The sequence below is a fragment of the Oncorhynchus tshawytscha genome, linkage group LG15 (genome assembly GCF_018296145.1).
Source record: "Oncorhynchus tshawytscha isolate Ot180627B linkage group LG15, Otsh_v2.0, whole genome shotgun sequence".
Lineage (NCBI taxonomy): Eukaryota > Metazoa > Chordata > Actinopteri > Salmoniformes > Salmonidae > Oncorhynchus > Oncorhynchus tshawytscha.
In genome coordinates, this window is record NC_056443.1 from 17,155,000 (window position 1) to 17,173,438 (window position 18,439).

Below are 18,439 nucleotides of genomic sequence, written 5' to 3' on the forward strand. Positions count from 1 at the left end.
ATTTTCGGTGGAAGAGCAGATCTGATTGGTCAAAAGACCAATAATTTGTGGATAAAGATCAGAATTGTGTCATCTTGTTCTGAGGGTTTGAGTTGCAAGGCTCCAGTCTGCCAGTAGGGGGTGAAGAAGTAAATATATGTTCTTTTCTTCTGTTTGTTTTTAGGGTGACCAGGGAGAACAGGGGCCTCCCGGACCCCCGATCTACACTGACGCACAAGGGATGACTGTTCAAGGTAACACACACACACACAAACATGTTATGTATCATGAAAAAGCCTGATACCCACAATCCCCTCTGTTGACCACCTGTCCTCTGATTGGTTGCAGGAGCACCAGGTGACAACGGCGTCGACGGCCTCCCTGGCCAACCAGGGGACGCAGGAGCTCCAGGGTTTCCAGGACAACCAGGACGACCAGGCGACTCCTTCGGCGATGGTAACACTGAGACACACATACACATGCATGGAGGCACGCACACATAGCACACACACACAAATGCATACATGCACATAGACACACACATGCATACAGGCATCCTCTCCTTTCCCCTCCTCTCTCCCTCTCACCTCCTCGTCTCTCCTCTCTCAACCTTCTCCCAGGTCGCGGAAGCAGCCCAGGGTTCCCTGGTACACCGGGTCCTAAGGGAGAGAGGGGTAACCCAGGCAGACAGAGCTATGGTCCTGAGGGCCAACCAGGAGGACAAGGCTTACCAGGAACCCCTGGACCACCCGGACCACCAGGCAGATCTGGTATGTTACGCATCGGCATAATCATATCCGTCATGTTTCATGCGGGATGGATGAGGGATGGAGCTTTTTAGCGATAATAACAGTTTGAGGTACTGAGTGACTGTTGGCTTCCAGTTTTTTTGTCTAACTTTTTATTAATTTCAATCGAAGTGTTATTGGCGAAAGAGAGAGAAAAGGTATATTTGTGAGAAAGATGAGAGAGACAAGTGAGAAAGATGAGAGAGACAAGTGAGAAAGATGAAAGAGACAAGTGAGAAAGATGAGAGAGACAAGTGAGAAAGATGAGAGAAAAGATGAGAGAGACAAGTAGAAAGATGAGAGAGACAAGTGAGAAAGATGAGAGAGACAAGTGAGAAAGATGAGAGAGACAAGTGAGAAAGATGAGAGAGACAAGTGAGAAAGATGAGAGAGACAAGTGAGAAAGATGAGAGAGACAAGTGAGAAAGATGAGAGAGACAAGTGAGAAAGATGAGAGAGACAAGTGAGAAAGATGAGAGAGACAAGTGAGAGGAAAGACAAGGAGTGAGAGAATGAGAGAAGAGAGGTTGAGTTAAAGACAGATTGAGGTGGCCTCCCGAGTGGCGCAGCGGTCTAAGGCACAGTGCTAGCTGTGTCACTACAGATCCTGGTTCGATTACCAGGCTGTGTCACAACCGGCTGCGACCAGGAGACGCATGATCCAGGTTAGGGGAGGGTTTGGCACATGCACGCTGACACGGTCGCCAGGTGTACGTGTTTCCTCCGACACATTGGTGCGGCTGGCTTCCCGGGTTAAGCGAGCATTGTGTCAAAAAGCAGTGCGGCTTGGGGGGCCGTGTTTCGGAGGACGCACGGCTCTCGACCTTCGCCTCTCCCGAGTCCGTACGGGAGTTGCAGCGACGGGACAAGACTGTAACTACCAATTGGGGAGAAAAGGGGGTAAAAAATACTAAAAAATAAAACATCTGAGTTAAAGACAGATTGAGTTAAAGACAGATTGAGTTAAAGACAGATTGAGTTAAAGACAGATTGAGTTAAAGACAGATTGAGTTAAAGACAGATTGAGTTAAAGATAGATTGACTTAAAGATAGATTGACTTAAAGACAGATTGAGTTAAAGACAGATTGAGTTAAAGACAGATTGAGTTAAAGACAGAGGAATAAATGAAGAAACAAAGGTACAAAGGGAGGGATGTAACTGACTGTGTGTCCTGTGCCGTCCTCCTGGAGATGAAGACTCGTCCAGCGTCCCCTGTCTGGTCGTCACTATGGGGCCCAAGGGCCAAACACTGGAAGTTAGCATACCAGAAGGTAGTCCCTGCCACCAGAGTGGGGATATTGCTGTTACCATGGCAATATTCAGACCACCGAAACAAAAATAATACCTCAACTATATCAAGTTTCCAAACCTGAGCCATAGGTATACAACTACATGTATACGCATGGTTCTGATCTAAACTAACCGTCAGGACCAGTGGAGGCTGTTGAGGGGAGGACGGCTCATAATAACGTCTGGAACGGAGCGAATGGAATGATATCATACACATGGAAACTGTGTGTTTGATGCATTTGATACCATTCCCCTCATTCCACTCCAGCTTTGACCACAAGCCCGTTCTCCCCAATGAAGTTGCATCCAACCACCTGTGGTCAGAACACTCTTTACTAGCACATGCCAGTGTAGCTGGGAAGAGTGGTTGCTCAAATCCAAGATGCTTTCTCACATCTGGCCACTAGGTGTCTCCCTACCCACCCGTATGGCAGGACCATAGATAAACAGTACACCGATACAGTCTCCACATCTATGGTTCCGGCATATGGGAGAGAGAAAATATTAGAGATTTTCCGATGATATCTTTGCCACAAATGAGGATGAACAACAATGGGTAAATGTTTCGTACTTTCCTGCTATGTTTCCCTGCTCGCTAAAAACATTCTAACAAAGGCAGATGTGATGCACAGAGACAAAACAAGTTTGTATTGTCCAAAGACTGACCAACCCTTCCTATTCCATATGAGCTAACTAACAGACCGAAGTAACAGAGTTTTTAAGTTAGAGGTCAAGAGTGTTTGTGTGTGTGTGTGTGTGTGTGTGTGTGTGTGTGTGTGTGTGTGTGTGTGTGTGTGTGTGTGTGTGTGTGTGTGTGTGTGTGTGTGTGTGTGCGCGCAAAATACCACAGTGGTGTAAGTGTTCTTTGTACCAATACTTCTACTACTCTGTACAACTAGTCGAATCATCTATGTGTGTGTGTGTGTGTGTGTGTGTGTGTGTGTGTGTGTGCAGTAGCCAACATCCAAACCGACTTGTTCGACAATCTACCAGGAATGCCAGGACGACCAGGAGCCCAGGGACCACCTGGAGCCAGTGGATATAAGGGACCCAAAGGTAGGATACACATGCACGCACAGACACACACACACACACATACACATTACGCACAACAAAAACAAAATTGATGTAAAAAATAATTTAAAAATCTGCTGGGGCTGATTTGCTGGATCCCTCTCTACTGTAGCTTTCTGCCCCCCCCTCGTTGTAGAATCTTTGACTATCCCTAATATCTGGAAGGCTGCGCATGTCCTCCTCCTTCACATAGGTGGGGATCCTTCGATAACCTAGATAACTACTGGCCAATTTGTAGCCTATCTTGCCTTGCAAAAATATTAGAATCACTGGAAAACTCGGCTAAGATCTTTAAAAAAAAAATGTTTTACATCAAATGATATTCTTAATGTGCACCAGTCTGGTTTTAGACCTGAACACAGCACTGTTTCAACAGCTACGCTTGTCTTATATAACGTGTTAAATTGCTTAAGGTCATAGGAATCACTGCTCTGCCATATTGCTCGACCAATCAAAGGCCTTTGATTCTGTGTGCTTTCTGATGGTGCCAAGTCAAATGACCTCGACACTACTAAAGGTGTCTCGCAGGGGTCGATTTTGCGACCTGTCCCCTTTATTAGTTACATAAATAATATTGGTCTATCTGGAAAAACCTGTAACATTCATCTGTATGCAGATTAAGCTGTTATGTGCGCTATTGTCCCTACTGCTGGACCAGGCTACGTTAGAGCTGCAATCTGATTTTGTTGCCTTGCAGAAAGCCCATATTGATTTAAAATTGGTACTTAATGTGGGAACAACTCAAATGTATGATGTTTTCGAATTCCCTTAGAAATATTTCAGAGAAGTTTCACGTGTATGCATTGGATGGCATTTGTGGGCTTTCGGATTTACAAAAATGATACGTTTAATAAAGAATACCAATGAGCTAGTTAAGAAGCTGTGATTTTCTTTAAAGTAAGCTTATTTTAATTGAAGTAGGTCATACCCTCGAAAGAAATTACACCGACATGTCTAAATTCTATGGATCACGTCATCTCATTATACACCGAAGATATTTTACTTCGTCGAGACAGTGTATCTAAATCCCTCTCAAAAGCTCTGTCGATCATAGACAAATCCAGCACTGTCTTAAGTTATAAAATACATCTAACCAAATCTGCCCTACTGGTTCTCAAGACCCCGGTGAGAGACTCCATCTCTACTTATGCAATCCCAATCGGTAGACTAATATCCCAGTTGCTTTAACTGGCCAAATATCTATTGTCAAAATGAATATATTGCCACGGCTGAATTTCTGTACTTCAATGCTTCCCTTGTCTCCAACTTCTGGCTACTGGGATCGAATCCATAGTGCGGTTTTCAAAATGTGCATGGCAAGGTCAAATAAACACACTTGCAAAAAGAGGGAAAGACGAAGGACTATCCGTACCAAACTTTAAATTTTTATTTCCAGGCACTAGCATTTTGTCACATCCTAAATTGGTTTAGAGATCGTTCTGCCTGAGTATAGAGAGAAAGATGGTGTCTCCTATTGCTCTTGAACAGTAATGGTTTGAGAACATTCCTAGATTTGAAAGATGCCTACACATTACCAGGCAAATTCGTTAAGCTGGCCTATGGACTCCCTTGGGGAACACAACTACCGAACCATTCAATGATTCAAGGACGGATCTCTGTTTTGTTATTTAACTAGGCAAGATAAGAACAAGAACAAATTCTTATTTTCAATAACAGCCTAGGAATTGTGGGTTAACTGCCTTGTTCAGGGGCAAAACGACAGATTTTTACCTTGTCAGCTCAGGGATTCGATCTAGCAACCTTTCAGTTACTGGCCCAACGCTCTAACCACTATATAGCTCAATATAAAATACAACCTTTTGGAAAGCTCATATTCTGAGCTACCCATTTAAAAAGTATGGTCCACAGGTTTAACTGGATCTGAACAAACCTTAAACTGGAACAGGATATGGGAAAATGTGACCTTGGCATCCCGTAATTCGAACCATTAACTTAAAGATTTTAAAGTTTGATCACAGACTGCATTTAACACCAAGGAAACCTTTTACAATGAGATTGATCCCAACTGTCCCCTAAATAAGCGAGACAGAGTCCTCCATATTCCTCCACTGCCCTGCAGTTAAATGCTTCGGAGATTAAGTTACAAAATGAATATTAAAGTGCACGGATAAAAACTTCTAATGCTTTGCATCTGTTATGTTACTTAACGAGGACACACTGCCTTGAATCTCTCAATTAGTCACAGACGATTACTGCCGGCTGTAACAAAGAGGCAGGGAGTTTAGGAAGCAGGTGCAGTCCGGTGAGTTTAATACGAACAAGCATAGAGTGAACACCTGCACAAAAGTAGCATCTGTATACGAACACCGATACCATACTGCCTGATGGGGGATAACAACGGAGTGCTAGATAAAGGGGGAGTAATCAGGGAAGTGATGAAGTCCAGGTGTGCCTAATGATGGGTAACCAGGACCGGTGGTTAGTGGGGGGAAGAAGGGGGGGGGTAGACGCAAAGAAGATGTTGGCTCTTAGATGGCAATCACCTCACTCTCTCTCAATTCGCCAGTAAATACAGATACTATTATAAGTTATAACATTAGAATTATAGACAGCTAGAATTAATGGTGCTGGTGGAACAATTGAGGCCTGGACAAATATACTTGACTCTGTGAAGAATAATCTCGGCTAAAGCCCAACACATACAAATAAACAATCCATAATGCCCAACACATACAATATACACACTATGTGTACAAGGCATTAGGAACACCTTCCTAATATTGAGTTGCACCCCCTTTTGCCCTCAATTCATGGACTCTACAAGGTGTCGAAAGTGATCCAAAGGGATGCTGGCCCATGTTGCTTCCCACAGTTGTGTCAAATTGGCTGGATGTCCCTTTGGGTGGTGGACCATTCTTGATACACACGGGAAACTGTTGAACGCGAAAAACCCAACAGCGTTGCAGTTCTTGAGACACTAAAACCGGTGTGCATGGCACCTACTACCATACCCTGTTCAAATTTCTTGAAACAAATATATAGATATATATATTGAATGGCAGACTACAGGTAGAAGTTCTATAAACTTAGAATTTGAAATGGATAATGTACCCCTCCGCCCACCCCAAAAAATATCACAACACTTTTTGGGGGGGTAAAAAAAAAGATCAATCAAATAAATAGATCATGCCTCTCCCTAAACAAGTTGTACAGGCAACCTTCCTGCCAGGTTTTGATTATGATGACACCATATACTAGAATGTAGCAGCGACTATTCTAAAACCCCAAGATGCACTGTACCATAACGCACTTCACTTTATCACAGATGACAGGTTTAATATTCATCCCTGCCTCCTTCATCAGAAGGTTGGCTGAACCGTTCTTAATTCCTGTACATCACTTCACTTCTCCCTTTTTGTCTACTAAGCTCTCCTACATATCTCAATTCTCTGTTAAAGTAACAACAACAAAAATGTGGGGCACCAAATCCGCTCACAGGGTTGGATAAATCTTGAGGTCCCTTGTGTCTCTGCATGTTTTGAAATCATTTACAAACGTCATTAAATCTGGAATCCCTGGTGCCAATAGGGTAGTTGATGAGGGTTGAATGAGGGTGTCACGGTCTTCCTCCTCTTCTTCCGAAGAGGAGAGGCGAAAAGGAGAGTCGGACCAAAATGCGGCGTGGTAAGTGTCCATGGTAAATCTTTAATAAAGAAAGTACTGACACTGCATACAAAACAATAAACAAATGACGACCGTGAAGCTACAAAATAGACCTGTGCTGACACAGGCCACTAACATAGACAATCACCCACAAACAAACAGTGCAACCCAGGCTACCTAAGTATGATTCTCAATCAGAGACAACTAATGACACCTGCCTCTGATTGAGAACCATACTAGGCCGAAACATAGAAATGCCCCAAAACATAGAAAAACAAACATAGACTGCCCACCCAACTCACGCCCTGACCATACTAAATAATGACAAAACAAAGGAAATAAAGGTCAGAACGTGACAGAGGGCTGAATTCACTGAGGCTTGCAGGTGTTTGGGATGATTGTGGTGGTTTATTTGTGTTGTTGAGATGTAGTGTGTATCTGAGGTAATCCTGTAGTTTATTTGTGTTGTTTAGATGTAGTGTGTATCTGAGGTAATCCTGTAGTTTATTTGTGTTGTTGAGATGTAGTGTGTATCTGAGGTAATCCTGCAGTTTATTTGTGTTGTTGAGATGTAGTGTGTATCTGAGGTAATCCTGTAGTTTATTTGTGCTGTTAGTGTGTATCTGAGGTAAACCTGTAGTTTATTTGTGTTGTTGAGATGTAGTGTGTATCTGAGGTAAACCTGTAGTTTATTTGTGTTGTTTAGATGTAGTGTGTATCTGAGGTAAACCTGTAGTTTATTTGTGTTGTTGAGATGTAGTGTGTATCTGAGGTAAACCTGTAGTTTATTTGTGTTGTTGAGATGTAGTGTGTATCTGAGGTAAACCTGTAGTTTATTTGTGTTGTTTAGATGTAGTTGATCTGAGGTAAACCTGTAGTTTATTTGTGTTGTTGAGATGTAGTGTGTATCTGAGGTAAACCTGCAGTTTATTTGTGTTGTTGAGATGTAGTGTGTATCTGAGGTAAACCTGTAGTTTATTTGTGCTGTTGAGATGTAGTGTGTATCTGAGGTAAACCTGTAGTTTATTTGTGTTGTTGAGATGTAGTGTGTATCTGAGGTAATCCTGTAGTTTATTTGTGTTGTTGAGATGTAGTGTGTATCTGAGGTAAACCTGTAGTTTATTTGTGTTGTTGAGATGTAGTGTGTATCTGAGGTAAACCTGTAGTTTATTTGTGTTGTTGAGATGTAGTGTGTATCTGAGGTAAACCTGTAGTTTATTTGTGTTGTTGAGATGTAGTGTGTATCTGAGGTAAACCTGTAGTTTATTTGTGTTGTTGAGATGTAGTGTGTATCTGAGGTAAACCTGTAGTTTATTTGTGTTGTTGAGATGTAGTGTGTATCTGATCTGAGTTTATTTGTGCTGTTGAGATGTAATCCTGTAGTTTATTTGTGTTGTTGAGATGTAGTGTGTATCTGAGGTAATCCTGTAGTTTATTTGTGTTGTTGAGATGTAGTGTGTATCTGAGGTAAACCTGTAGTTTATTTGTGTTGTTGAGATGTAGTGTGCATCTAAGGTAATCCTGTAGTTTATTTGTGTTGTTGAGATGTAGTGTGTATCTGAGGTAATCCTGTAGTTTATTTGTGTTGTTGAGATGTAGTGTGTATCTGAGGTAATCCTGTATTTTATTTGTGCTGCTTTATTGATGAATTGAATTATCATGTTGTGGGTTGTTTGTTTTCAGGGCTCCGTGAATGAGACCCTGGTCTCAATTGGGCTCCCCTGAATAATTCAAAGTTCAATCAAATCAAATAAAAAAACACATTGTACATCTGTACATTCATTTTACACTATAACTCTCGTACCCAGTTCTTTCCCAACACCTCTCAAGTGTGTTGGGTTATTATACAGCTGCAAATCAAATTGCCCAATTTTGGGACAGTAAAGCTTTAATGTATCTTAATCTGTCTCCTTAACTTACTTCCATCTTCCTCTGTGGTCCAGGGGAGCTGGGTGACTGTAACTGCCTGGGAGAAGGCACCTCGGGTGGGGTGGGGCCACCGGGTGCTCCTGGGTCTGATGGAAGACCTGGGGGGTTCGGACGTAAAGGCGAGAGTGGAGACCCTGGCATACCCGGTTTCGGAGGACAACCAGGAACACCTGTAAGTGATCAGGATTTGACTGTTTGAAGCTGACTTGTGTTTTGGGGCATTTTCTGCAAATATGTAAAAGTATAATGCTGCTAAAATGTACGTTTACTCTAAAAATGAAGCAGTTTATGTCTACTCACTCCTTGTTTCAATGTACAAATATCACATATTAAAAGTACATGCGTTACTAGGTCTGCGTCACAAATCTGAGGTATGACGACAAACTACAGAATGTGATGGTAACAACTCTTCTTCTTCTCCCCTCAGGGTCGTGCGGGTGAGAGGGGTTTCTTTGGGCGTAAAGGAGAGAAGGGGGCCTCCTTCTACCCGTCGTTCAGCCGGGGGATCAAGGGTGAACTGGGGGCCCTGGGTCCTCAGGGCCCCCCTGGAGACATGGGCCGACCCGGGAGAGATGGACTGCCTGGGTTCCCTGGACAGCCTGGGCCTCCTGTGAGTCACATGTACACACACATGTACACACACGAATAGATACACACACAGATACACGCGGCCACGTACTGTACCCAGGCACACACATTTACACACCTTTATAGATACACACCCACACACGCCATGTCCTGTGTATTGTAATGGAACTGTTCCTCTCCACTCCCCAGGCTGATGTCGATGGCTACGGAACCGTTGGAGAGAGAGGTTTCCCAGGGTTCTCGGGGGCCAAAGGTCGCGCGGGTGAACCAGGAGAGAATGGGATTGGCTACCAGGGTACCGTCGGTACCCGCGGGTTGCCAGGCGACCCGGGCTTCACCGGGTTACCAGGGCAACCTGGTTTACCTGGCCCGCCAGGTATGTGCCACCCAACAAGGAGGCCATGGAGAGAGACAGAGAGAGAGTAATGTGAAAGTGTGTATATATAGTGTGTATCCTATCCTCTCCACAGGAAGACTACACGTAGAACAAGCAAACTGTCTAAAAGAACAACTTTAAGAATCCCACTTGCTTCCCATTGTGCGAACAACACAAAGAATTTCAGTAACTAAGGCTGCGTTTAGACAGGGAGCCCAATTCTGATCTTAACTAATCAGATCAGGTCTGAAAAAGATTTTGGCGTGAAAAGATCAGATGTAATTGGTCAAAATATCAGAATTGGGCTGCTCGTCTAAATGCATCCTAAGTACCACAGCCCTTCAGTAGCTACAGACACACCAAAGAAAATATGTGCAATTGGGGCATACAGAACAATACAAGAGCAGTAGTAAGGTTGTTGCTAAAGCAGCCAATGCAGCTTGCTATGTCTTCAAGGTTTTCCTCTCGTCATTCATTCCCTTGCAGGCAGTTGATTGGTCAATTAAAGGCCCATCATTAATCGCTTATATCTTCTCTAGCCAACCTACCTCAGCCTTTAGCTACAGTACACTGTTAGAAAAAAAGGGTTCCAAAAGGGTTCTTCGGCTGTCCCCGTACCAGAACTCTTTTTTGTTCCTGGGAGAACCCTTTTTGGTTCCACATAGAACCCTTCTGGGTTCCATGTAGAACCCTCTGTGAAAAGGGTCCTACGTGGAACCAAAAAGGGTTCTTCAAAGGGTTAACCTATGGGGGCAGAAGCACTTTTTGTCTAGGAGTATAGCTGCTTTATCAATTCACACAGACGAACAATAATTCCTTTGCTGTGATTGCGCAATAACGGCTACTACTGAACTGTGATTTTTCAATCTCAGAGGAGAAAGAAATGGATGTTTTAAAAAGAATGAATACAAGTTCATGGATGTTAACGTAATGATAATTTAGAGTAAGTATACAGGAGACTGACAACTCCTGATGACACTGAGGCTGTCCTAAGATGGACACCTTACTTGTCATGGAAAATGTTTTAATTGCAATAGACATGAGGCTAGCTAGCTTAGTCTTCTCTGAGATTGAATGACACAAAACCCAACAGCATTTTGCCACTCATACGAATGAACGTGCGTGTGACTGTTGCCTACGTTTTCTGATACAATAATGCTAATGCTGAGACGGATTCAATGATCTTTTTTAAGACGATATGTTGTTCTTTTTTGAAGAGAGAGAGAATGAGGAAAGGTTGCATAACAAAAGAGGGCGAAACACATGATGTGACCTTTTTTTTTTGCCGACTAAGCTATTAAGATATCTTTATCATTTTGTTCATATTTGCCATTCTCTCCCTCTCTTTCTCCTCTTCTGAAAGAGAATAACCTTGACCAACCATCTCAGAATGATTTTTACTTTGCTTATGCCTGAACTGAATGCTTAATCTCTGACCTCTGATTTGCTGTTTGTTTGTTTGAATGATTTTTAACTGGCTTATGCATTGATTTGCGTGACTGTATGCAAATTACCTGAATGACCTTGATTGGCTTGTCCTCTGCCGTCCTGTCCTCCCTGTATCCCCCCCCCCGCGCTCTCTCTCTTCCTCACGCTCTCTCAAATCTTACTCTCTCTTCCTCTCTCTCTTCCTCTCTCTTCCTCTCTCTCTCTCTCTCTCTCTTCCACTCTCTCTTCCACTCTCCCTCTCTTTCCTCTCTCTTCCACTCTCTCTCTCTGACTCACACTTTATATTTCTCTCTCTCTCTCTCCATTCATCCCTGCATCTCCATCCTTCCATCACTCTGACCCTGTGCATGTTTGTCTGACCAGGTGACAGCTGTGGGCAGGAGGGGGTTAATGACGCAGAGGGAGGTGAGAAGTTAAAGAGAACGGCCCTTGACAAAGAACCCCAGAGCCATAGATATAGTCTTTAATGCCAGCTCTGTTTCAGATTCAGAGTTCCAATGGCAGCCATTTCGGCACCCGGAGTTCCAAGTCAATAGGATTCCATTTTTATGTCATTGTTATGGAACGTTTTGGTGCCAAAATGGATGGCAGACGGTTGTCCACGTACTGTGTACCTGTGGCTCAGGAGGTACTAGATAATTCTGTGGCTATTGGTTGGATGGAACACCCCTTGTGCTCATTCAAAGCATGTAATGGTAGAGAAAGGAGCAACTGAACTCTTCAATGGACAGAATTGTAATTTACTCAACATGTCAATCATTTGTTCATGCTGTCACCAATGGAGGCTCCTTGTTTCCCCGTATGATTGGGATTCCATTGGGCTTGAATCAGTTGATGATTGACACTTGATGAGGAACATTCTTCCCAGGTTTGAGTTCCAAGTAGCTCTGGTCCAGGGCATTACGTGAGGCTGGCTGGCTCAGCAACAGCAAGCCGCGTGTATCGCCCTGGACCAGAGCTAAGTTCCGTGCTACAGTACAACTCTCTTCCTCTGTCAGAAAATGGTTGGGAGCTTTCGGTGGCCATTGGCATGTAGCAGTGCATTACTTCACTCCTTTTCCTCCAATCAGAGCTGCTGAACCCTGGTGCATGTGTTAAGCTCCGCCTCTGCTAAGTGCTTAACCAATAGGGAGGGGGGAGGGCGATGGGAGGGTAGCCAATGAGACTTACATTAGTGTAGTTTTTTAAATTGAAATAATACCAAAATAAAATAAATTTACTTACTAGCTGTGGATCACTTTTTACTGTCCATACCTATAATATTGTCTTAATCATTTACTAACTACTTTTAATCAACAGATTGACATTAAAATCCTCACCATAATCGAACGTAGTCGTAATCACATAAATGCATATCCAGAAACAAGCATACAAATAATAATAATGTGCTACAGTGATGGCCAGTATGTATGTATGTATAAGCTAGACTGTGTGTACTTTAATATTATAATGGCATTGTATCAGTTTGACTGAGGAATAGAGGGCTTTACTCCAGCCCTGTGTGTGTGTATGTGTGTGCGTGCGTGCTAACCTTGATCTGACTGGCTGTTACTAGGGTTGACGGTCCCTTGTCGTCTACCTGGCGAGGACGGAGAACCCGGCTACCCAGGAATACCTGGAAGAACAGGTAACATATAGACATCATCACCATGGCAACACTTCCTGTTTCATGGGTTGTTTTTTTTACACGGAAGTTGTGTGTGTGTGTGTGTGTGTGTGTGTGTGTGTAGGTCCCAAGGGCGAGCCAGGTTTCCCAGGGGGTCCCGGTCGGCCCGGCTTTGATGGAGGGAAGGGAGAGAGGGGAGACCCTGGCTTTGGAGGTCAGCCTGGACCACAAGGTGACTAACACAGCTCATGTCTTACCCGTTAGCTTCAACAATATCTCCACTCTTCTCTTTTCAAGCATGACCATCTAGTCACCACTAATCTGATTAGAACTTGATATCTATCGTCCATTGTTGATAATATTTACAAGATATGACTTTATAGTCTAATGTTCTTGTTCCCATGAGCTCATGTTAATTAGCCTTGACAATATCACCACTCTTCTCTGTTCTAGTGACCACTGACATCTGTGGTCCATTGCTGCCAATTAGTGACCATAAATATTTACTGAATGAAGTTGACTGAATTTTTCAATTACTTCTACTCACTCGTTTGTTTGCTGCCCACACAAATTACCTTTAGTGTCTGCTAAATGGCATACTGTACATACAGTAATAGTGAAAAGAATGATTTATTGAATTTAACCAACTTTATCCCCCTCCCCCCCTCTCTCAGGTTTCCCTGGCCCCAGAGGAGATGCGGGCGTCCCAGGTATCCCAGGCGAGGGCCGTCCAGGGGCCCCAGGGAAAAACGGGTTCCTGGGGAGGCCGGGGGAAAAGGGGCAGCCGGGGGAGGTTCTGGGGGCCTCAACAGGTCTCCCTGGATCACCTGGGTTTCCCGGAGGACCAGGAGACAAGGGAGAGCGAGGAGCATCGGGACCACCTGGAGGACCAGGTGGGTCTCAGCATGATAATGAACTAATAATCTGATCAATTACCCTTTGGGGATCAGTAAAGTAAGCTATGTATCTATCTATTGATCAAACTTTCTGTCCATCTCGATATGAAAATGGGGAACACTGAACTACCTACAACTTCAAAGGTTCAATGAAGCCCTCATAAGGCCTTTATAATGCCCACATGGATGCTTTTATTCAGCGGGGGATGTATGTTTCTATGTGGCTCTGTGTATCTGTACTGTATGTTGCTGTGTGTCCTGCTGTATTTTACCCTGTGTCCTGTATTCTCCCAGGTTTTGACGGGCGGTCCGGTGTTTCCGGCGCTAAGGGTGAGCGTGGTACCGAAGGCTACCCCGGAACTCCAGGTCTTCCTGGACTTCCCGGAGAGGGCAGACCGGGTGGATTTCCCGGTCCTGCCGGACCAGCCGGAAGCAGAGGATTAACCGGACCTCCAGGTGAGAGTCGGGAAAACAAGGGGAATGTCGTAGGATTTCCGGAATTTTGGATATGTTTGGGAATGTTTAATGTTGTCATTAATCCATTGAATCAATTGATTCCAGATCCCAGGCATCTCCTAGTCGTCGGCGCCTTTCGTTTTAGCCCACAGCGCGAACAGACAGAGACTCTTTCCTCCATGTCTGTGTGTTGATTGTGAAAGCTCCCCACCACTCCTCTCCTTTATTGACATGTTCTCTCTATTTTTGTTTGATCCTTCAGTCCGTTTCTACTGGTTGCCTGTTTGTGATCTCCATCCCCAAAAGCGTTTCCTCTCACCTCTCTCTTTCTTTTCCATCTCCTCGTCCTTCTTCCCCTTCCTCCTCTCTTCCTGCACCATCCCTATCACCTACATCCGTCATTATCATCACTCCATCCCTCTCTTCTTGGTGATGGGTCTCTCCCTAGGCTGTCAAGGTGAGCTACTCCCTTCCCTGTGTCCCTTCACCCCCCCCCGCTCCGTCTTAGACCAGTCGCTCTAACCCTTGCCTCCTCCGCCCATCTTACCAACTCTAACTGCTCCATGCGATTTGAAATTCCCCATTTTAGAACAACTGGCTTCTAGAACTAAGAACTGTTCTAGACCTTAAGCATTTGAGTCCAAAGAAAGAGATGGAAAGTTGTTGAACTTCATAGTATTTTTTCAGGTAGCACTAATCTTCTAGGTGCAATCTTCACGTTGGATCTCTACTAAACCTAGGAATGACAATTTCCGGAAACTTTCCCAAAATTCTCAGGTTTTCCAAAAATCCTGGTTAGAAGATTCCCGGATTTCCTTCGTATTCCCCCCTGATTCCATGGATCTTCCAACAAGGATTTCTGGAAATCCTGGGAATTTTACAACCCTAACTAAACATAGCAGCAATTGTGTGTGTCGCTGTAACATTGATAGGCTTGTGTGAACCCTTACCCTCATAACCATCCAACCGACTCACCTCAACCTACGAACCTAAAAAGCCTGTTCTAGAAACATATAGAAGACAGAAACCATAGAAGGCTTCCAAAAGGGTATTTATCATGTGGTTGAGCTATCTAATTGTACTCTGGAATTGCACTTGAGTGTACAGTATATTTTATCATGAATATTGGCATGATAATTTTTCATCCCTTGATAAGAGATTTGAATGTAACCTGTAACTATGTAAACCAGCAGGAATCATTTACATTTATCAATCTCATATTCCATACTTTCTCTCAATTTAAGTGCAATTGCAGCTTAAACTATGTCATGAAACAGTGTAACTGAACATGTATTTACATTCTTGTTCGCGTGACTTGTTTGCATTCTGAACTACAATAGTTAAGCAATAAAGCCCGAGGGGGTGTTGTATATGGCCAAAATACACTGTATACAGTACCAGTCAAAGGTTTGGACACACTCATTCAATGATTTTCTTTATTTTTACTATTTTCTACATTGTAGAATAATAGTAAAGACATCAAAACTATGAAATAGCACATATGGAATCATGTAGTAACCAAAAAAGTGTTAAGCAAATCAAAACTTGCTCTGCAGCAGAGGTAACTCTGGGTCTTCCATTCCTGTGGCAGTCTTCATGAGAGCCAGTTTCATCATAGCGCTTGATGATTTTTTACGACTGCACTTGAAGAAACTCTCAAAGTTCTTGAAATTGTCCGTATTGACTGACCTTCATGTCTTGAAGTAATGATGGACTGTCGTTTGTCTTTGCTTATTTGAGCTGTTCTTGAATAATATGGACTTGCTCTTTTACCAAATAGGGCTATCTTCTGTACACCACCCCTGCCTCACAACACAACTGATTGGCACTGTTAACTGTTAACTGTTAACTGAAAATGCATTCCAGCTGGTTGAGAAAATGCCAAGAGTGCAAAAAGATGTCATCAAGGCAAAGGGTGTTGATTTTTTCACCTGGATCGCCCACAATCACCCGATCTCAACCCAACTGAGATGGTTTGGGATGAGTTGGACCGCAGAGTGAAGCAGTCAACAAGTGCTCAGCATATGTGGGAACTCCTTCAAGACTGTTGGAAAAGTATTTCTCATGAAGCTGGTTGAGAGAATGCCAAGAGTGTGCACAGCTGTCATCAAGGCAAAGGGTGGCTACTTTGAAAAATCTCAAATATAAAATATATTTTGATTTGTTTTAAACTTTTTTAGTTACTATATGATTCCATATGTGTTATTTCATCGTTTTGATGTCCTCACTATTATTCTACAATGTAGAAAATAGTAAAAATAAAGAAAAACCCTTGAATGAGTAGGTGTCCAAACTTTTGACTGGTACTGTATAGAAAAGTATGTGGACACCCCTAAGTTAGTGGATTCGGCTATTTCAGCCACACCCGTTGCTGACAGGTGTATAAAATTGAGCACACAGCCATGCAATCTCCATAGACAAATATTGGCAGTAGGTTGGCCTTACTGAAGAGCTCAGAGACTTTCAACGTGGCACCGTCATAGGATGCCACCTTTCCAGTCAGTTAGTTCGTAAAATGTCTGTCCTGCTAGAGCTGCCCTGGCCAACTGTAAATGCTGTTATTGTGAAGTGGAAACGTCTAGGAGCAACAACGTCTCAGCCGCGACGTGGTAGACCACACAAGCTCACAGAATGTGACCGCTGAGTGCTGAAGCGAGTAGCTCATACAAATCGTCTGTCCTCGGTCGCAATACTCAATACAGAGTTCCAAACTGCCTCTGGAAGCAACGTCAGCACAATAAACTTTCCTCTGGGTCTTCATGAAATGGGTTTCCATTGCCGAGCAGCCGCACACAAGCCTAAGATCACCATGCACAATGCCAAGCGTCGGCTGGAGTGGTGTAATTGGACCATTGGAAACCTATTGGCAACGCATTCTCTGGAGTGATGAATCACCCTTCACCATCTGGCAGTTCGACGGACAAATCTGGTTTTGGTGGTTGCCTGGAGAATGCTACCTGCCCCAATGCATAGTGCCAACTACAGCATACAATGACATTCTAGACAATTCTGTGCTTCCAACGTTTTGACAAGAGTTTGGGGAAGGCCCTTTCCTGTTTCAGCATGACAAGGCCCCCGTGCACAAAGCGAGGTCCATACAGAAATGCAAGCCAGGCCTAATTGCTCAACATCAGTGCCTGACCTCACTAATGCTCTTGTGGTTCCAACATCGAGTGGAAAGCCTTCCCAGAAGAGTTGAGGCTTTTATAGCAGCAAAGGGAGGACCAACTCTATATTATTGGGCATTGTTTCAGAATGAGATGTTCGATGAGCAGGTGTCCACATACTTTAGGCTGTTATTATGCGTGACACAACTCGGAGAGCCTGGATACAGCCATTAGCCATGGTATATTGGCCATATAGCACAAACCCCTAAGGTGCCTTGTTGCTATTATAAAATAAATGTTTTGTCATAACCGCGGTCTGATACACAACGGCTGTCTACCAATCAGCATTCAGGGCTTAAACGATCCAGTTTATAATGTAATTTAGATACTGAATACGATTGTAGTATATGTCACAATAAGGTAAGTTTTTAACAGTGCAATAAAGGTAAGTTATGGTAAATTTGGTTATTTTTATGTCATATGTTTCTAAATCAGCACTTTCTCCCTCCCCTATTTGAACAATTATTTTACTTTAATGCACTATTGTTTTTCAGAGGAAAGAGTTATGCCTGACTCGCTGTCCTCTCCCTCCCCGCCCAGGCTACCCCGGTGTGAAGGGAGCCAGAGGTGATGCAGGCTTTCCAGGCCCAGCTGGGATGAAGGGACAACCAGGAGAACCAGGAGGCGATGGCTCTCCAGGACTCAGGGGTCTTCCAGGACCACCGAGCCCCGGGGGAAGAGACGGCATCCCTGGGGGACCAGGAAGAAAGGGTAAGGTGGTGATGGATAACCAAACATAGACACCTCCCTAGCTAACTTCCAAGCCAAGGTAGGGTGGACACTCACAATAGTGCAAATCTCAAATTACACCGTTCAGTGCACTATTTTTAACCAGAGCCACGTCGGGCACTTGGCATTTTTAGAGAGATGACTAGAGTAATTGGACCCATACCTACTATTGCTCTATTGATGTTTATTTGGCTTGGAAATGTCGATCTAAAGTGGATATTAGTCAGATCCACGGGTCATTTTGTAATCATGACCCCTTTCCTGTTCACAGGCGAGAGCGGTTACCCCGGACTGGTGGGTTTCCCCGGAATGCCAGGTAACCCTGGAAGACCTGGAGGTCCCGGAGGGAAAGGAGCTCCCGGATTCTCAGGAAGAGACGGTCAGCCCGGAGATTTCGGAGCGCCGGGACCTAAAGGTACGGGATTGGGAATGACAGAACTAAGGGAATGATGGGAAGGGAGTGGATAGGGAGTAGATTATCATTTTA

General features: G+C 43.8%; 1 protein-coding gene across 6 annotated transcripts in view; it reads left to right on the plus strand.

The window, feature by feature from the left end:
- col4a6 (collagen, type IV, alpha 6) overlaps nucleotides 1-18,439 on the plus strand; it is a 174,599-nt gene that overhangs the window by 139,218 nt on the left and 16,942 nt on the right. For 4 of the 6 annotated variants that reach the window (XM_042298205.1, XM_042298204.1, XM_042298206.1 and 1 more), the window contains 15 exons: nucleotides 164-233; nucleotides 328-435; nucleotides 600-749; nucleotides 3,013-3,114; nucleotides 8,700-8,857; nucleotides 9,113-9,295; nucleotides 9,463-9,649; nucleotides 11,462-11,503; nucleotides 12,654-12,725; nucleotides 12,829-12,936; nucleotides 13,379-13,597; nucleotides 13,895-14,056; nucleotides 14,505-14,513; nucleotides 17,764-17,934; nucleotides 18,224-18,367. In XM_042298205.1, coding sequence (XP_042154139.1) covers nucleotides 164-233; nucleotides 328-435; nucleotides 600-749; nucleotides 3,013-3,114; nucleotides 8,700-8,857; nucleotides 9,113-9,295; nucleotides 9,463-9,649; nucleotides 11,462-11,503; nucleotides 12,654-12,725; nucleotides 12,829-12,936; nucleotides 13,379-13,597; nucleotides 13,895-14,056; nucleotides 14,505-14,513; nucleotides 17,764-17,934; nucleotides 18,224-18,367 — 1,885 coding nt within the window. The remainder of the gene's footprint in view (nucleotides 1-163; nucleotides 234-327; nucleotides 436-599; nucleotides 750-3,012; nucleotides 3,115-8,699; nucleotides 8,858-9,112; nucleotides 9,296-9,462; nucleotides 9,650-11,461; nucleotides 11,504-12,653; nucleotides 12,726-12,828; nucleotides 12,937-13,378; nucleotides 13,598-13,894; nucleotides 14,057-14,504; nucleotides 14,514-17,763; nucleotides 17,935-18,223; nucleotides 18,368-18,439) is intronic. The other 2 variants (XM_042298207.1, XM_042298208.1) reach the window with 2 other exon arrangements.